This window comes from Emydura macquarii, unplaced genomic scaffold, assembly GCF_026122565.2.
Source record: "Emydura macquarii macquarii isolate MOO-44397 ecotype Brisbane River unplaced genomic scaffold, CSIRO-AGI_Emac_v2 contig_561, whole genome shotgun sequence".
Taxonomy (NCBI): Eukaryota; Metazoa; Chordata; order Testudines; family Chelidae; genus Emydura; species Emydura macquarii.
Genome location: NW_027130698.1, coordinates 17,059,424 through 17,077,257, shown reverse-complemented (window position 1 = coordinate 17,077,257; position 17,834 = coordinate 17,059,424). Strand labels below are relative to the sequence as shown.

Below are 17,834 nucleotides of genomic sequence, written 5' to 3'. Positions count from 1 at the left end.
CAGGCCAGTAAGCCTAACTTCAGTACCAGGCAAACTGGTTGAAACTATAGTAAGGAACAGAATTATCAGACACATAGATGAACACAATTTATTGGGGAAGAGTCCACATGGTTTTTGTAAAGGGAAATCATGCCTCACTAATCTACTAGAATTCTTTGAGGGAGTCAACAAGCATGTGGAGAAGGGTGATCCAGTGGATATAGTGTACTTAGATTTTCAGAGAGTCTTTGACAAGGTCCCTCACCAAAGGCTCTTAAGCAAAGTAAGTGGTCCTGGGATAAGAGGGAAGGTCCTGTTCTGGATCAGTAACTGGTTGAAAAATAGGAAAAAAAGGGTAGGAATAAATGGCTGGTTTTCAGAATGGAGAGAGGTAAATAGTCGTGTCCCCCAGGGGTCTGTGCTGGCACCAGTGCTATTCAACATATTCATAAATGATCTGGAAAAAGGGATAAACAGTGAGGTGGCAAAATTTGCAGATACAAACTACTTGAGATAGTTAAGTTCAAAACAGACAGCGAAGTGTTACAAAAGGATCTCACAAAACTGGGTGACTAGGCAACAAAATGGCAGATGAAATTCTGTGTTGATAAATGCACAGTAATGCACATTGGAAAACATAATCCCAACTATACATATAAAATGATGGGGTCTAAATTAGCTGTTAGCACTCAAGAAAGAGATGTTGGAGCCATTGTGGATAGTTCTCTGAAAACATCCGCTCAATGTGCAGCGGCAGTCTAAAAAGCTACCAAAATGTTGGGAATCATTAGGAAAGGGATAGATAAGACAGAAAATATCGTATTGCCTCTTTATAAATCTATGGTACACCCACATCATGAATACTGCGTGCAGATCTGGCTGCCACATCTCAAAAAAAAAAAAATTGGAATTGGAAAAGGTACAGAAAATGTTGTTAAAAATGATTAGGGGATGGAACAGCTTCCATAGGAGGAGAGATTAATAAAATGGGGACTTTTGAGCTTGGAAAAGAGATGACTAAGAGGGAATATGATAGTCTATAAAATCATGGCTGATGTGGAGAAAGTATTTACTCCTTCTCAGATCACAAGAACTAGGGGTCACCAAATGAAATTAATAGGCAGCAACTTTAAAACGAAGAAAAAGAAGTATTTCTTCATGCAACGCATAGTCAACCAGTGGAACTCTTTGCCAGAGGTTGCTGTGAAGGCCAAAACTATAACAGGGTTAAAAAAAGAACTAGATAAGTTCATGGAGGATAGGTCCATCAATGGCTGTTAGCCAGGATGGGCAGGAATGCAAAACCATGCTCTGAAGTGTCCCCTAGCCTGTTTGCCAGAAGCTGGGAATGGCCAATGGGATGGATCACTTGATGATTGCCTGTTCTGTTCATTCCCTCTGAAGCACCTGGCACTGGCCACTGTTGGAAGACAAGATACTGGGCTGGATGGACCATTGGTCTGACCCACTATGGCTGTTCTTATGTTTTGTATAAACACCAAACCATGTTTTTGATTTCCCTTTAATAATTCCCCTTAATTTGTTCAAATGCCTACTGCCTTTTGCAGGTCTGTATTTTACTTCAACCTTTCACTTATTCTGAGGGAAGAAAACAGGAGATTAATGGATGTTAGTGGGGTTAGTGTGCAATTCCCAATCTAGTCCAGGAAATACAAAGAGAACTCACTAACAAACCATTTCTCCTCTGGCCAAAACAGGATTATCATGACAGGGTCCCCTCTGCCAGCCACTCAGGTATTTGTAAGTTCATGCACTATGCAATAAGGTCTTTATGTGTGATCAATACAATGTGCTTAGACTGAGATGACAAGTTGGAAGTGGAAATACAACGCACCCTATTATCTCTGCCGCTGGGTGGCTATTTTTCTGCTACCATAGGACTGCAACCACACCTTTTTGGGCATTGATCTTCAAGTGGAATTAAATATGTCTAGATTAATTTGATTTAAGCAGCATGCACATCTCTGGGGCTGTTGAAATGCAGATGGGTGAGCAGAGACCATAGGCTATGTAGCTGCATAGGCTGTTGTTAATGCCCCAATATAGTATGAAGGGATGCCAAGATGCTGGAGAGAACAGTGAAGGTGAGACAAAACAGGGTCTCTATCCTAAAGAAAAAGTAGCAGAGTGCCAGTAACCCCCTTTTTGTAACATCAAACACAAAACGTTTCAGTTTAATGTGGCTATAACTCATCCTCCATAGCGGCTGTAGAACCACAAACTAAGTGGTGTGTTGTGAAGGGTGCAGCTAGTATGATGCTTGGGGAGGGGAGGGTGAGAGTATCCAGGGACTGGCCCTGGTGTGCTAAGCACTGTGTACTTGGAGTTTTTGGCTTTGATAGTTACAGGGTTCAATATGTGCCCAGCCCACTGATCTGAAAGGTCCTCCCTCACTGAGGAAACAAGGCTAGGGAGCCATATTTGTTTTAGTTTAAAACAGTCTGAAAATAACAGTATGCTCTGGCTGCAGCACTGGGAACCCAGCGTTGAGAGTGGCAACCAGCAGAAGAGGCTGGTCCAGCTTCTGCCTGAACTGCATCTGTTAAAGCCCATGGGGTCCTCTTACGACTAGATTTAACAACTGTATGCAGCAGTAGTACTGCACCATGCTTTAGGAAGAAGAGGTGGTCCAGATCAGAGCAGCAAACTGGCTCATTTCAACCCTCATAAGAGTGGGGGTCAACCTAAATTTGTCCTTCACAACCTGCATTAGATATCTTCTATTCTACTTAACGGGTGAGCAGTCTGCTGTTCTCTAATCATAACTGCAGCAGGCTCTGCTATAAGTTGGAGCAGATTTCTACAGAAGCATCTCAAGTTTGTGTGTCTAACACACAAATGCATCCACATACACTCATAACTGTAATTTAGGCAGACAACTGCATGTGCAATTTAACATACAGCCCTGGGCCTTACTAAGATCAGACCTAGGCAGAGATCAATAGCTCACTAACTTTGTCTTCGAGACAAATGAAGAGACCCTTTATGAGAGACCCGTCCGTACTTTTGGATGTTAGCTAAAAGCAAAACCTATATTCTGATTAGCAAGTCATGCCACAAGAACACAAGTAGATGTAGATCCCAACAACAATAGGTTTATTTTACACAGAACAAGTTCAGAGACTGTATATACACAGAGCTTCATAGATACACTTCTGTACAATAGAGAATGTTCTCAAATAAGAAGGGAAGGGCTGGAGCTTAGCACACCTGCATCATCATGGAGGTCACCATATTATCAAAGGCCCTAGAGAAGGAAGCGTACAAAATATTAAAGGCAAAGAAGATAGCTCACCAGACTGGGATCTCTCTTGTATGAAAAAGGTCTTCAGCTAGTAGGTTAGACCCACCATTAAAAATGCTTACACAGTAGCTAACTTCCCAGGCGACTGATAGACCCACCATTAAAAATGCTTACACAGTAGTTAACTTCCCAGGTGACTGAATATAAATGTTTCATTCCTTACCACTGGGGTGCTGCATTTCACAAACAATTACTTTCCTTCTAGTAAAGCTGAAGTAAACATGGTTCTTGCCCTGTCTGTAGACCACAGACATCTTAGGGGCAAGAATATAGAATCTGCTTTTGCATATGCAGTGGTGGGGGCAAAGGGGGGGGGAGAGACAACACAATACTCATTGGTCCCTTTTGAATATGAAATAACAGGCATTGACCCTTCCATTGCCTTGATAATTATGCATTTTGGAAACAGTCGCCTAATCCTCATTCTTCTACATAGGCTGAATTTTAGAAAGCTAAAGCCAGCCTATTTTGAGATGCTCAGTGGAATAGGCTGTTGAGAAACTATTATCCACCATGCTTCAATAAAGAAAATGTGAGATCCATTAGTAACTTTTTTTTAAAATAACCAAGTTCCCGAGTCAGCATTTCCAATATCAGTTCATAGAGCCAGTAGTAAGTGTGAAGTCTGTGGGAGACAGTTAAATGGAGTCTCTAATGAGGACAGTGCAGTGGTGAATTTTCAATTCTGTAGTAGTCCAAAGAGAGTACAGCTGCATGTTTTTGGAATGGAGTATGCAGCTCCCAGTTTTAAACTGATCCCCCCCAGAAGTTACATTCTTAAAAACTAAATCTTAATAGCTCTCCATGTCCCAGAAAGGCAACAAAATAAAAAGATTAGTGGAAGCAGCTCACTCACCTGGAATGAATACAGTCCCCAGGGTTATAAAAGGGGTTGCACATTACATCTGTGTATGAATTATGCAGCTTTCGGAACATCTGAAAAGGGATCATGGTTTGTTTTTCATTAAAGCCTAGAAAATTACTGGTGGTGAATATTTTAGTTTTTTGGCTTCTCAGCATTTTATGAATAAGTGGAAGGAGCAAAAACACTGATCTAGCAAGTTGCATTGTGATTTCCTGCACTTACACTGCGGATCTCATTGTCTCGAAGTGCGGTGTTTGAAGAATCTACCACCATCACAAACTTCACCTTGGAGTTTGTCATGTAGCCATATCTGTGCAGCTGGTTAAGGAACATATCTCTGACACAAAAGTGCCTGGAAAAACAACTAAAATAAGCCTTGAGTACGGCCAAAAGAAGAATTCACAAGTGAAAGTCACCCTCAAACTGGCCTCAATATAATCCATGTCTAGATGAGAAAAGCAAGAGACTGGGTCCTGGAAATTGGACTTCCTTTGCTACTTTGGTTTTACCGTTTGTGAAAGAGTGATAATTACCTAACCACACAGGCAAAGAAAGGGTTGTTTGTATAAAGATTTATAACTATCAAGACTTATGACAGGTTCTTTAGATAGCAGCTACCTTGCCTGCATCACAAAGCATGTATTACTGTTCAGTAATTGCATAAATATCCTTCAATCATCAATCAGTTTGGTGATAATTTCTTTGACTCTCAAGAGCCCCTTCATCAACAAACATTTCTGATTATTCTTTGCAGCCATGCCCATGAGGGTAGCTAATATCACAGACTCAGTGATCACTCTAAAGCAATGTTATAATATGGAATCTTTGATGTTAGCAGCAGGATTATGAAGACATGGATGTCAGCTACATTAAGTCAGAAAGGCAGGACATTTCAATCCAGGTTATTAAAAGGGAAGCAGAAGTCCAGCCAAAGAACTGTTAAAAGATCAACTAGTCTAGTAACTATCAGGCACAGCTGCAGTCCTGAAATACCAACTTTGTATCTGAGAAAGCTTCTGCAGGGTTACCACCTTCAGCAGCATTACCAGAGGGGGTCCAATTCCTCTGCCTCGGTCACAGATGAGTTGTCATAATTTTAGCTAAGTGAAGAGCTAGATATTTTATTTATAAATTATGAAATCTGATCAAACCATAGGTAGCTTCAGATGCACTAAACTTCCTCGTGCAGGCAAGCAATAAAAGAGCAGGGCCAAGAATAAATAGAACTGATACTAATCAGACAACAAAGCAGCTAAACAATCCTTAGGACTAGGGCTTCTATCCAGAAAACTGCTGTGTGTGAATAGATCTATGCATGTTGCCCAACTGTTTTCAGTGTGGCTTCAAAAAGCAATAGTGGTTGCCTGTACAGAGCAGCTTGCAAGACGGGGGCCAGGCTGAGAACATATAAACTCACACTTGCACTTCTCAGCTATATGGATGCTGAATGTCGGATGCCAATCACCACTTAATGATCACAGATACTGTGTTATAAAATCTATATTTGAAGTGAAGGGTTTCAAAAAAATTAATTTAAAAATACAGGACCAGATGCTGTGTATCAGCACAGTTCCACTAACTTCAGTAGAATTACTGATGCACACCAGCTAAGGCTCTGCATCTCACGCAACAGTCATTGGCTACTTACGTTTCTTGTATCAAACTAGTTTTACAAAGGCCAGCAAAAGGGATGGTTGTCCATTTAAATGTTTCACTTTTAGGTTTTTATTGCTGCAATGTCTGTGTTTCAAACAGGTTAAAAAGCAACTGTTTTCACTGGCTTTTTTCCCTTAATGGAGGAAATATTTCTACTGGTCTCAAGTTTCCAAAAAGCGGATTTTCACAAAACTTAATTTGACAGTATCCCTTTAAGCACTCTCTCTCTCAGGTTGTTTTGGTCAACTGAAAGTACCAAAATCTATGAGAGATATGCATGCTAATTCACAGCACACTTGCTCATTAAAAATCAAACTGCATAACGGTTATTTCACAGAGCAGGATTTGCAGCTGCAGTGTCAAATGAAAATTCTGTAAATTCTAGAACTGGAAGATCTAACCCCTAATTCTGCATTCCTTGCTTAGAGAAATCAGTGGGAGTTTTGACTGAATAAGGACAGATTGTAGGAGTAGGCCCCATACAGCACACCTCCTAGACATTAAAGATACACTTTGTAGTCTTCGGTTGGGTACAGAAGTCCCAGGTAGAGCTCTCGCTGATCCACAAGGGCCTTCCCCATCGCAGAGATCTTTTCATCCACAACGTCCAGGGAAGTGTGTACTGTGTAATGGAACTTCAGTTCATTTTCTGTTGGGATGCTTCGGATGTAGAGGGGATAGTTCTAGAAAGGATGACGACAAATTGTGCTAACGGACTATCTATCCTGTGCCAGTATAGCTTAGAGACTATGTGTAGTGCTCTGAAGCGGTAGACTGCGATTATTACTTAAAAAAACTTAATATTTTAGCCCTAAATTCCATTTAAAGATCTCATAGAGCCCACTGCTCTACACGTGTACATCGCAACATGTATTTATACAACAGGTCTAGCTTTATCCTCTACTAGTAATACAGTCTTTAAGAGGAGGCCTTTAGCCAGGTTTACATTTTCTCAGGACACAGAGGTAGCAGGCGATCCAGCCCACGAGGAGAGATTGTCCCCCGTTCATTTGGTCATCCCATTTCATAGGAATCATCCCTCCTGGAAGGAAGTCCGCAAAGGGCTCCCACAGAGCAACAGAAACCGGGGGCTTCCCAAACACTGCTCCACCAATCCCTATGCCAGCCTTTAAACAGGCCCCAGGCCTCCCTTCAACCCACTACCCCGGCTTCCCCACTGCTCCTGACCTTCTCACCCCAGCCCCCCGTCCCAGCCCAGCCCCCAGGACCCACCCCCTATGGCTTGTGCCCCCTCTCCCAAACCCCCACCTCTACTGCCCCTGCCCAGCTCCCATGACCCACCCCCATTGCTCCTGCCCCCCAACCCAACCCCCCACCACTCCTACTGCCCCTGCCCCCCACCCAGCTCCCATGACCCACCCCCATTGCTCCTGCACCCCAACCCAACCCCCCACCACTCCTATCGCGCCTGCCCCCCAGCGCCCCGCCCCCACCTCCTTGGCGATCACGGCGATGCACACCGCCATCTTGGACGCCGTGGCCACGCCCCTAGCACCACGTGATCGGGCTGGCGGGCGGACGCGTCTTCCTCAATCCTGCCCGCGCGGGACTCTCAGGTCATGTGACTCTCCGTCCGGTGACCGGCGCTCACGTGACCCTGTCCCGCTCCCGTCCTAGCGGGCGGCAGGAGGAGGGGGTGAGCGGCCCGGTTGCCATGGAGAGGCGCCTACTGCTGCCCCTGTGCCTGTGCTGGGCCCTGAGCCCGGGGGGCGCCGAGCGCAGCGGGCCCCCCAACCTCCTCATCCTGCTCATGGACGACGTGAGTGCCCGGGGGGGTCACTGCGGGGGAGGGGCACTTGTCAGCGGGGCGGCTGGGGGTCTCTGTGGGGGAGGGGTGGAGCTGGGGGGGGGTCACTGCGGGGGAGGGGCACTTGTCACGGGGGTCTCTGGGGGGCAGGGAGGGGTTGTCATTGTGGGGGAGGGGTGGAGCTGGCGGGGGGGGGGGTCACTGTGGGGGTGGAGCATTTGTGACCCGGGCGTCTGGGAGGGAAGCTGGGGGGTTGTCACTGCAGGGGAGGGGTGGAAGCCCGGGGGGGGGGGGTCGTTGCTGTGGGGGTGCGGTGGAGGCTGGGCCTGGCGGGGTGTCAGCTGCTGCTTGTGGAGTGTGGATGGAGTAATAGGAGGAAGCCTTGCAAGGCACTGCAGGCTCCTGTGTCCTGGCTGTCTTTCCCTGGTTGCCTTCAGACTGTAAGCACCTCAGGGCAGGGGCTGTCTTCACCCAAGCTATCCTTTTGCTGCTTTGCAAATGAACGGCAACGTGCGCTGTACCTGAAAGAGGTAAAACACTATTGTCCCCTACCCCGCAGGAACTCTAGCTTCTTGCAGGACTGGAGTGGAGCCTACACACCTACGAAGGCCAGGATTGTGAGGGGAGGTGTCTAAAAGTGGGTTCGCAAAGCCCCAGTCTCCTTGTGGCCAAACCCTAAACTAGCACCATTGACAGGGCTCCATGTGAGCGCAAAGGTCTGCCCCACCTGGAATAACATGCATAATCAGGTCCTCCGTCATTATTTACCCCTGGAACAGTTTAAGTATGATAAATATTACAAATTGTTTGCAATGGTATTTGTTCAGGGGCAGCGTTTTGCGAGTGTTCCAGTGTTCTTGGAATTTGGGTTAAGAGTCTGAATGAAATTATTTGATGCAAATTATTGTTTCTTTGTCGGATTAATCATCTTCATTTATATTCTGAAAATTGCAATGTTCTGATGTTCCCCTTCTAGCTCTTCCCAGATTTTATGTAAAAGTTGTAAAGAGGTGGAGAGGCGCACCTAGGCCCTGGATATTCTATAGTCTTCCTTCATTACTGCCCCAGTCTACACTCGTTATGTCTACACTGCAATTAGACACCCACAGTTGGCCGTGCCAGCTGTCTCTGCCTCGCAGCGTTTGGGTTAAGGGACTGTTTAATTGCAGTGTAGAGGTTTGGGCTCTGGCACTCTGGGACCTCCCATCTCACAGGGTCCTAGATCCCGGGCATTAGCCTGAGCCCGAAGGTCTACATTGCAGTTAAACAGCCCTTTAGCCTAAGCCCCATGAGCCTGAGTCAGCTGGCATGGGCCAGCTGTGGGTTTCTAATTCCAGTGTAAACAGACTGGTTAAGACTCCTATCTTGCAAAAAAAAACAAAAAAAAAAACTTGTGTCTTTAACTTCACACCCATGAGTAGTCTTACTGAAGACAAACGGGACTACTCAGATGCATAAAGTTAAGTGTGTGTGTTTGTAAGTCTCTTTGGGATCAAGGGCTAAGCATCTACTGGATGTGGGGGTTTTTTCTAGTAGTGTAATCACAGACACCCCTAGTGGTTGTGATTCAGGAACTGCCTTTGGCAGATTATTCCACTGACTAACTGATCACGCTGTTGGAAAACATTTCCTAATTTCTGTCTTGAATTTTTCAGGGTATTACTTCCTAGTCTACCCTTTGCCACCTGAAATAAGTAGCTTCCCCTTTTGAAGAGTCATTGTCACCAAAGCCTTGTCTATGCTATAAAAATATCCACTGGCATCAGCAATGGGTGCGGTTGAACCTGTGCAGAACAGAGTTCAGCTGCAAGTGTGGACAAGGACAAACCATGTTCAGCACGCTTTCAGAAACTGTGGTTAACACCCAAACATTGCAACGCTAAGAGCTTCAAAATGAAACAAACTATAAGAAGGAAGCTAATGTCATTAATTTGCAGTGCCCAGGCTGAGAAAAATCCAAAGAGAAACAAATTAAGTAAAAAGCAAAAATAATCATAGATTAATTTGTCTTAAAATTCTTTACCTTTAACGTTCTATGTTAAACCTTCTGTGTTAGTAACATAGTATTCTCAAGTTGGCAGTGTCCCCTCAAGTTGCTTCTCTTTGAAGATCTGCATTTATTCCTTTAGATGCATTCTTGGCAGGAATGTGTTGCATGTAGTTTTGAGCTTCTCAGAAATATAATTGGGGGTATATATGGGACAGAGGTGGGGTGCCAACTCACAGCTTTCACTTACCTGGCTGCATTGTGATGACTTGATGTAGCTGTCCACCTAATTTTCCAGTTTCCTATTCAGTATTATTTTCTCCCAAATGAACTTGATTTTTTTTCTGTATTTAAAATCCTTTGAGACAGGGATAATCTTTCCCATATGTGTTTGTACAGCCTTAAGCATAATCGGGCACAGATCCTGATTGGAGTTTCTGCGTGCTACAGTAATAAAAATAATACATTTCCTTGGGCTTTTGCCTATTTCTCTGATCTTTCTGTAATTTCCACACCCTCTTTGTTGTGTCAGTGAATTTGATCCATGTACTATTCTTTTCTCCTTCCTTATCACTTAAAGATATTGAACAATACAGTACTAAACATTGACCCCTTTGGAACTCTTCCTAATTCCACTTCTCGGTTTTATGTTGTACCATTTAATTGCTGTCTGCTCACGATCTATATCAGTCAGCTTTGTATCTATTCCGCAGTATCCTTTTCCAAACTGCATCGTTCTGATGTCTCTATGAGGCCTACAAATGGGACTGCATTGAAAGCGTTCCCAAGATCTACATACATTTTGTCCTCTGCATTTCTTTTGCCCACCTGTCACGTGTCTGTGTTAAAGAATGCTTTTGATTATCTAAGGCAGAGTATAATCTTTATGCAGCCTTAGTGCCTAATTGCTCTTTAAGATGCACCCTTCAGGAGTGTATAGATTGAGTCACTTATTTTTATTTGCTTCAATATTATTTTTCAGTATTGAAATTAGACAGATGGGTCGGTCATTTCCTAGAGCTCCCTTTTTGCACAAAATAGGCCCCTGCACAGGAACTGTCTGGTCACATTGGTGCGGAACAGAGATGTGTGGTGACATCATGGTAAGGCCATCATCCTGCAGACTGGCAGAGAGAAACCATCTGATAACGGCACACTTCTCTCCTGAGCTTCACTTTTAAATTATACTCTTCAGTGCCCTCAGTTATTAGGCATCCCTACTTTTTGACTTAGACCGTCACCAGGCATTTCTGATTACATATATCCAATATTTGGAGACGTAGGCCTGTAGTGGATAGTCTTATAATTAAGACATTGGACTGAGACTGAAGAGATCTGGGTTCTGTTCCTTGTTTTGCTACTGATTTCTTTTGTGATCTTGGGCAAGTCACTTAAACTCACTCTGTGCCTCAGTTCCATCTGTAAATGGCAACTGTAATACTTCCCTACTTCACAAAGGGGTTGTAAGGATAAATTCCTATCATGTATGTGAAGTGGTCGGATATTACAGTGATGAGCACTACAGAAGAACTTATAAAAATTAAAATGCTACACTGGTCCAGGAAGTAGTGCAGTAGCTTTTAGAAAGCTAGACTTACTTTTTGGTATGTTCTTTCTGCAGATGGGCTGGGGTGATCTGGGAGTGTTTGGAGAGCCCTCTAAAGAAACCCCTAACTTAGACCAGATGGCTTCGGAAGGGATGCTTTTCCCAAATTTCTATGCTGCTAACCCTCTGTGCTCTCCATGTAAGTAAACTTCAGCTTAAAACTACCATGTTTCCCACCATTTTACATAAACTAGCAACCAAACCAGTGATTACCCTCAAGGCAGTGTTGGGATTTGGTGCTTTGAACTTGCATTTTGCTTCATTTTTATTTTTTTTTCTTGAGGAAAAACTACAATCTTCTGTTCATACAAAACAATATTTTAGTCATCAAAACACTTCATTTAAAGGGTTTTTTAAATTTGGTTTTAGCCTTCAGGCCTCAGCAGCTGAGCTATTTCATCTCTTCCCTCTCAGGGGCAATCAGACAAAACAGTATCTCAAATTTTTGTTGGACAAATCCTGCAGGAAGGAAGCACCCAATGGGCTTGATTTTGTTCTGTAGGCAGAACTTCCATTGACTTTGGGACTTTCATGCATGGAACAACTGCAGGTTCCGGCCCATTGTTGTCATTGTTAGGCATTAAGATACCTAGAGAGGGGACAAGGGACAAAACCATTTGAGTCCCATGTAGATTTTACATCTTTGTCACTGTTTCTGGTTCTTCCAGACTGTTTGCCAGCTGACAGCTGAAATAGAAAGGAGAACAGAGGACTTTCTGGGGCCTCCATTCAGGAAAACATTTAACCATATGTTTTAGTCCATCCCCATTAAGGAAAACACAAAAACACCTGCTGAAGTCCCATTGACTTCAATGGGATTTAAGCAGATATTTAACTTTAAGCGTCTGCTTGAGTACTTTTCCGAATCAGAGCCTTGATGTCTAGCAAGCAAGAGCTGGACACCTTGCCTTTGTTCATTAGAGGAGTAGATAAATGATTTTGCCAAGGCAAGATAATGAATTTAAATTTAGTGAATAACTAATTTATCTAAGATGTGTCTCTCCACATACTCACCCCAGAAATATTGTTTAAAGTTATTTGGACAGAATGGCTGATGCATTTCTTACCTGGAGGTGGTCATATTTCAGTTGTTGGTAAATTGCTTTCTGCACATAAGGGCCAGATTCCAATCTTGGTGGAACTGGAATAACTTCTTTGACATCAGTGGAGTGACTTTGGATTTACGCTAGTGTGACTGATATCAGAATCTGGCCAAGTACGTACATCACTTTAGGATCCTTTGGGTTGATACATAATCTAATGTCAAAAGATTACTGCTTATCAGATAATAGTAACAATCTACAGCAGAAATTCCCTATGAGCTCCAGTCATCATGCTATCAGCCAAAACATGACCATCTAAAGCAGAGAATTTGTATAAAGAAAATAAGATCCCCTGCTCATGTTTTCTTTGTTTTGAATGTTTTATCTGCAGCACGGGCAGCGCTGTTGACAGGACGTCTCCCCATCAGGAATGGGTTCTACACCACGAATGCGCATGCCAGAAATGGTGCGAACGTGTTACTCCAGCCAACAAAGGCTGCATGCAGTTCATCTGAATGTTGGCTGTCATGTGGAACTCTGTGAAGGGCTCTCTTCCCTGGGATGGTGGGCTTGCTAGGTCAGCTTGGTTCCAGCATCTGGTGGGCTAGAGAATTTGAATCCTAACTAGCTTAATGGTCCAACAATACTATAGCTTAAGTTTTTGGTCTAAATCAAATAAGCTTCTAGGGATGAGTGTCCATAAGCTTTCATGACTGCTTGCTAACCTCAGTGATGAGTTAAAAAACATGTTCTTGTTTTATACAGCCTACACGCCACAGGAAATAGTAGGGGGAATCCCAGATTCTGAGCTACTGCTTCCAGAATTGCTGAAGAAGGCAGGATATGTCAATAAGATCATTGGCAAATGGTAAACTTGTCTTGAGATTTCTTGCGCGTGTGTGTTAGTTATGTGAAGAGACTATAGGAGAATCAGAGCTTGAAAAAATTCTTTTGAAGCTCAAACGTCTGTCTTTTCAAATCTGGGCAGGATCTTCCCACCTGCTGTGATTAATTTCAGAATAGAGTGCTATTGTTGTGTATATACTAAAAAAAAAAAAAAAAACCCACCCCTCAACCCTTTGCGCTTTTATCCAACACCATATTGTGCTTATTTTCATCAAAAATCACAGAGATTTTCTGTTGGAGCATGTTCCTGCCCTCTTCAATTTTTTTGTTTTTGGCCCCTGCTGTATATTATTGATCCTCTGCAGATATGTATGATTTCTGAACTTTGGAGGCTTTTTTTTTTATTAGCAGAATGTTAGGATAGAAATGAAGATACAGTCACATAAAGGCAAACATGCTGATATTAGACAGAGCTACAGAGAAGAGTGATGGCCTAATCTAGTAGAGCAAAGGGTAAATAAATAGACTGTGAAAGAATATTGACAAAAGCTCTGAGTGCACTACATCCCAAGAATATTTAAAGGATGAAGGGCTTGATCCTGTTCTCAGTGAAGTCACTGACAAAACTCCATTGACATTTGTGGATACAGGATCAAATCTTAGCAAAGGAAACATCAGAACTTGTGAACCTACTCTTGAGTAAATTATGGCAGTCAAGGGAGATACCTGGCAACTAAATGCAAGTTTGGTTCTTGTGTGGGATAGGAGGGAAAGCCAGAGAGCTGCCAAACAAAAATACAATAGGCTTCTTTGATGGGATTCTTATTGTAGTAATTAAAGAGAAGCCAGCGGGCATAGAACGTTTGAATGTCAGTAAATAACTTGTGTGATGTGATTGAGTCCCATTGGGTTTCTAGGTCTCCATGCTGGTAATTCACAATAGTACTATGTAATAAATCAATGCATAAATAATAAACTTCAAAACTGGATACCAACTTGATACAACGTGGTTAACAAACAGAGTAATTGTTAAAAATATGACCTTCAAATGGGGACCAGTATTAAGATGGTCAGTTATGGGATCCATGTTATTTAACAGTCTCATTAACAATCTAGAGAAAGGTATAAATTCAACTATCAAAATTTCCAGCACTACAGAAATTGGAAGGAAAGTAAACTAACCTAATACAGTGAATTATTTATTAGCACAAATCCTAACGACAAAGTGGCCAGGAAAAATCGGATCAGTGGGCTGACTGCAATGAGATGCATTCGGTGCTAATAAATGTAAATTCATACAGCTAGGGAAAGGAAATAAGCAGCACAAATACATATTGGTTCCAGACAGTTATCTGGAAAGCAGTGAGTCTGGAAAACCTTCTGGTGATAATAAAAATCAAATATGAACTGTCAGTGCAGTGTTATTGTGAACCTAAGAATTGCTGTACTGAATAGGACCCATGATCCATCTAATGCAGTATTGGTCTCTGACAACTACCATCATCAGCTGCTTCAGAGAAAGGTACCGGAAACTGCAGCTGGCAGATGTGAGATAATCTGACCCCTTTAAAGTCTTGTCCTAACTTTTATTTGTTAGTGTCTGGTTTAAGCCTTAAACATGAGGTTTTATATCTCTTCTTACTCTTTTTTAAGTATTTGCTATTATAACTGAATATTATTTGCAGTGTTGTTGTAGTGATGTTGGTCCCAGTGTATTCTAGAGACAAGTTGGGTGTCTTCATAATGACTAGGGGCATGGGAAAACTTCTACTGGTGAAAGTGACAAGCTTTCAAGCTTGCTCAGAGCACTTCTTCAGCTCTAAGAAAGGTAATCAGAGTGTCACAGCTAAATACAAGGTGGAACAGAGAAGGAGTTTACACATGTTGCAAGAGACTGGGTGGTTAACATCTCCACAATTGAAGGACAAAGGAAGGGTTGTGTTATAGGGAGCCAGAAATCCAGTGTGTTTATTAAGCCCATGGTTTTTGGTGTCTACAGAGCTATGAATTTAAGCTCCCAGACTTGTCTTTTGAAGATGTTGTGGCAGGTTTTCTGACTGAAAGGTGAACTGTCTGGCTAGAGGGATGTTACTAGTGGAGTTTCTCAGGGATCGGTCTTAGGATGAATCTTATTTAACCTTTTTATTACTGACCTTGGCACAAAAAGTGGGAATGTGCTAATAAAGTTTGCGGATGACACAAAGTTGGGAGGTATTGCCAATACAGAAAAGGATCGGGATATTATATAGGAAGATCTGGATGATCTTGTAAACTGGAGTAATAGAAATAGGATGAAATTTAATAGTGGAAAGTGCAAGGTCATGTAATTAGGAACTAATAACAAGAATTTTTGCTATAAGCTGAGGACGCATCAATTAGAAGTGACGGAGGAGGAGAAGGACCTGGGCGTATTGGTTGATCACAGGATGACTATGACCTGCCAATGCGATGTGGCCGTGAAAAAAGCTAATGCGTCTTAGCATGCATCAGACAAGGTATTTCCAGTAGAGATAGGGAGGTGTTAGTACTGTTATTCAAGGTATTGGTCAGACCTCATCTGGAAGACTGTGCAGTTCTGGTCCCCCATGTTTAAGAAAGATGAATTCAAACTGGAACAGGTGCAGAGAAGGGCTACTAGGATGAACCAAGGAATGGAAAACCTGCATTATGAGAGGAGACTCAAAGAGCTTGGCTTGTTTAGCCTGACCAAAAGAAGGCTGAGGGTAAGATATGATTGCTCTCTCTAAATACATCAGAGGGATAAATGCCAGGGAGGGAGAGGAATTATTTAAGTTCAGCGCCAGTGTGGACACAAGAACTATACATCTCTTCTTACCCTTTTTTAAGTATTTGCTATTATAACTCTGAATATTATTTGCAGTGTTGTTGTAGCGATGTTGGTCCCAGTGTATTTGGGAGACAAGTTGTGTGTCTTCATAATGACATGGGGCATGGAAAAAGTTTAGACTTGAAATTAGACGCAGGTTTCTAACCATCAGAGGAGTGAAATTCTGGAATAGCCTTCCAAGGGGAGCCGTGGGGGCAAAAAACCTAGCTGGCTTCCAAACTGAGCTTGATAAATTTATGGAGGGCAATGGTATGATGGGACAGCCTAGTTTGGCAATTGACTTATCTTTGACTACTGGTGGTAGATATGCCAATGGCCTGTTATGGGTCATTTGATGGGGTGGGTTCTGAGTTATTACAGAGAATTCTTTCATGGGTGTCTGGCTGGTGAGTTTTGCCCACATGCTCAGCGTTTAACTGATCGCCATATTTGGGGTCGGGAAGGAATTTTTGCCCCAGGCCAGATTGGCAGAAGCACTGGGGTTTTTTCGCCTTCCTCTGTATCATGGGGCACGGCTCACTTGCTGGTGGATTCTCTGTACCTTAAAGTCTTTAAACCATGATTTGAGGATTTAAATAACTCAGTCATAGGTCAGGGGTCTATGACAGGAGTGGGTGGGTGAGGTTCTGTGGCCTGTATTGTGCAGGAGGTCAGACGAGATGATCATATTGGTCCCTTCTGACCTTAGAGTCTATGAGTCTGAGGTTTCCTTTGAGGACGAGGACTGAGAGGTCAGATATGGAGTGATAGTTTTCTGAAAAGTTTTTTCCAGGCTCTTCATGGGCCACCTTGAGGAAAAATTTCTGGACAAATGCACCATGAAACAAGTGATATATCTGGGATGCATTGATGATATTTTCATCCTCTGCACAGACAACTTAAGCTCCCTCAAAGATTACCACCACGACTTCAACCAGCCCCATTCATCATACTTTCTCTAGAATACTCCCACGCCAGCATCAGCTTCCTGGGCACCATGATCAACTTCAGCAATGGTACCCTACAGACAACTATATACAAGAAACCCTCAGATAACCTACACCCCTAGTTGTCACCTACCACTCCACATGGGAACCCACACAGGGTATCGTTAAACACTTACAACCCATACTCGATAGGGACTACATCCTGAAAGAAATCTTTCCTGAATTCCCTCTTCTGGCCTTCAAAAAAAAAACCAACCTCGCCAAGCTCATCATCATTAACAAGCTCCCCACAGACCGGGACACACCAACTCAAAGTGCCACCAGACCCTATCAGAGCAACAGATTCAAAAGCTGCTGACATCCACTGCTACAATGATCAACAATCCCCCCACGAGATCCGTAGGTCCTACACGTGCCAATCAGAACATGTGGTATACCTCATCCAGTGCACTAAATGCCCCAATAGCAACTATGTGGGTGAAACCAGACCTTCATTATGCTCTTGAATAAACTCGCACAGAAAAATAATAAAAGAAAAAATACCCCTATCATCTACGGATAAACACTTTTCAAAAAATGATTACTCCATATCTGATCTCTCCGTCCTTGTCCTCAAAGGAAACCTGCACAACACCTTCAAAAGATGAGCCTGCTAGATACCTAGCATAACTCTGCTAGATACCAAAAATCATGGGTTTAATAAAGACACTGGATTTATGGCTCATTACAACAACCTGGAACCCACAAACCCTCTTTTCTTCTTGAACTGTTAACTTCCCACTTCACCTTGAATGGCCTCTTGCAACATGTGTTAACTGAGCAGAGTTGAGGAAGAGATCTGCATGAGCTTGAAAGCATGTCACTTTCACCAACAAAAGTTGGTCCAATAAAAGATATTCTCACCCATCTGTGTCTCTGAATATTATGCTTTCCTTATAAATCTTCTGTCCCTCTTCGATCTGAAGCTAAGGAAGAAAATTTTAAA

General features: G+C 42.9%; 2 protein-coding genes across 4 annotated transcripts in view; one reads left to right on the top strand and one right to left on the bottom strand.

Moving 5' to 3' along the window:
* Positions 1 to 3,073: 3,073 nt before the first annotated feature.
* TRAPPC2L (trafficking protein particle complex subunit 2L) lies at positions 3,074 to 7,403 on the bottom strand. The gene is made up of 5 exons (XM_067540241.1): positions 7,280 to 7,403; positions 6,336 to 6,508; positions 4,392 to 4,479; positions 4,161 to 4,240; positions 3,074 to 3,247 (listed from the first exon to the last, which is right to left on the bottom strand). Exons 1-5 carry the CDS (start codon positions 7,310 to 7,312, stop codon positions 3,202 to 3,204), a joined length of 420 nt encoding a protein of 139 aa, XP_067396342.1. The 5' UTR covers positions 7,313 to 7,403; the 3' UTR covers positions 3,074 to 3,201.
* The window catches only part of GALNS (galactosamine (N-acetyl)-6-sulfatase), a 56,762-nt gene continuing 46,280 nt past the window's right edge, over positions 7,353 to 17,834 (top strand). The window contains exons 1-4 of one of the 3 annotated variants that reach the window (XM_067540238.1): positions 7,353 to 7,605; positions 11,202 to 11,325; positions 12,621 to 12,695; positions 12,995 to 13,097. In XM_067540238.1, the coding sequence (XP_067396339.1) occupies positions 7,501 to 7,605; positions 11,202 to 11,325; positions 12,621 to 12,695; positions 12,995 to 13,097 (407 nt within the window). In that variant the 5' untranslated portion in view covers positions 7,353 to 7,500. Of the gene's footprint in view, positions 7,606 to 11,201; positions 11,326 to 12,620; positions 12,696 to 12,945; positions 13,098 to 17,834 lie in introns of those variants that run through there. The other 2 variants (XM_067540239.1, XM_067540240.1) reach the window with 2 other exon arrangements.

What these genes read in the sequence shown, in the direction of transcription:
- TRAPPC2L (XM_067540241.1), bottom strand. Translation starts at nt 7,312, where the DNA reads ATGGCGGTGTGCATCGCCGTGATCGCCAAGGAG. An exon ending in TCGCCGTGATCGCCAAGGAG is followed by an intron (nt 6,509 to 7,279) that starts GTGGGGGCGGGG and finishes CATCCTTTCTAG; the next exon opens with AACTATCCCCTCTACATCCG. An exon ending in GAGACAATGAGATCCGCAGT is followed by an intron (nt 4,241 to 4,391) that starts GTAAGTGCAGGA and finishes ATCCCTTTTCAG; the next exon opens with ATGTTCCGAAAGCTGCATAA.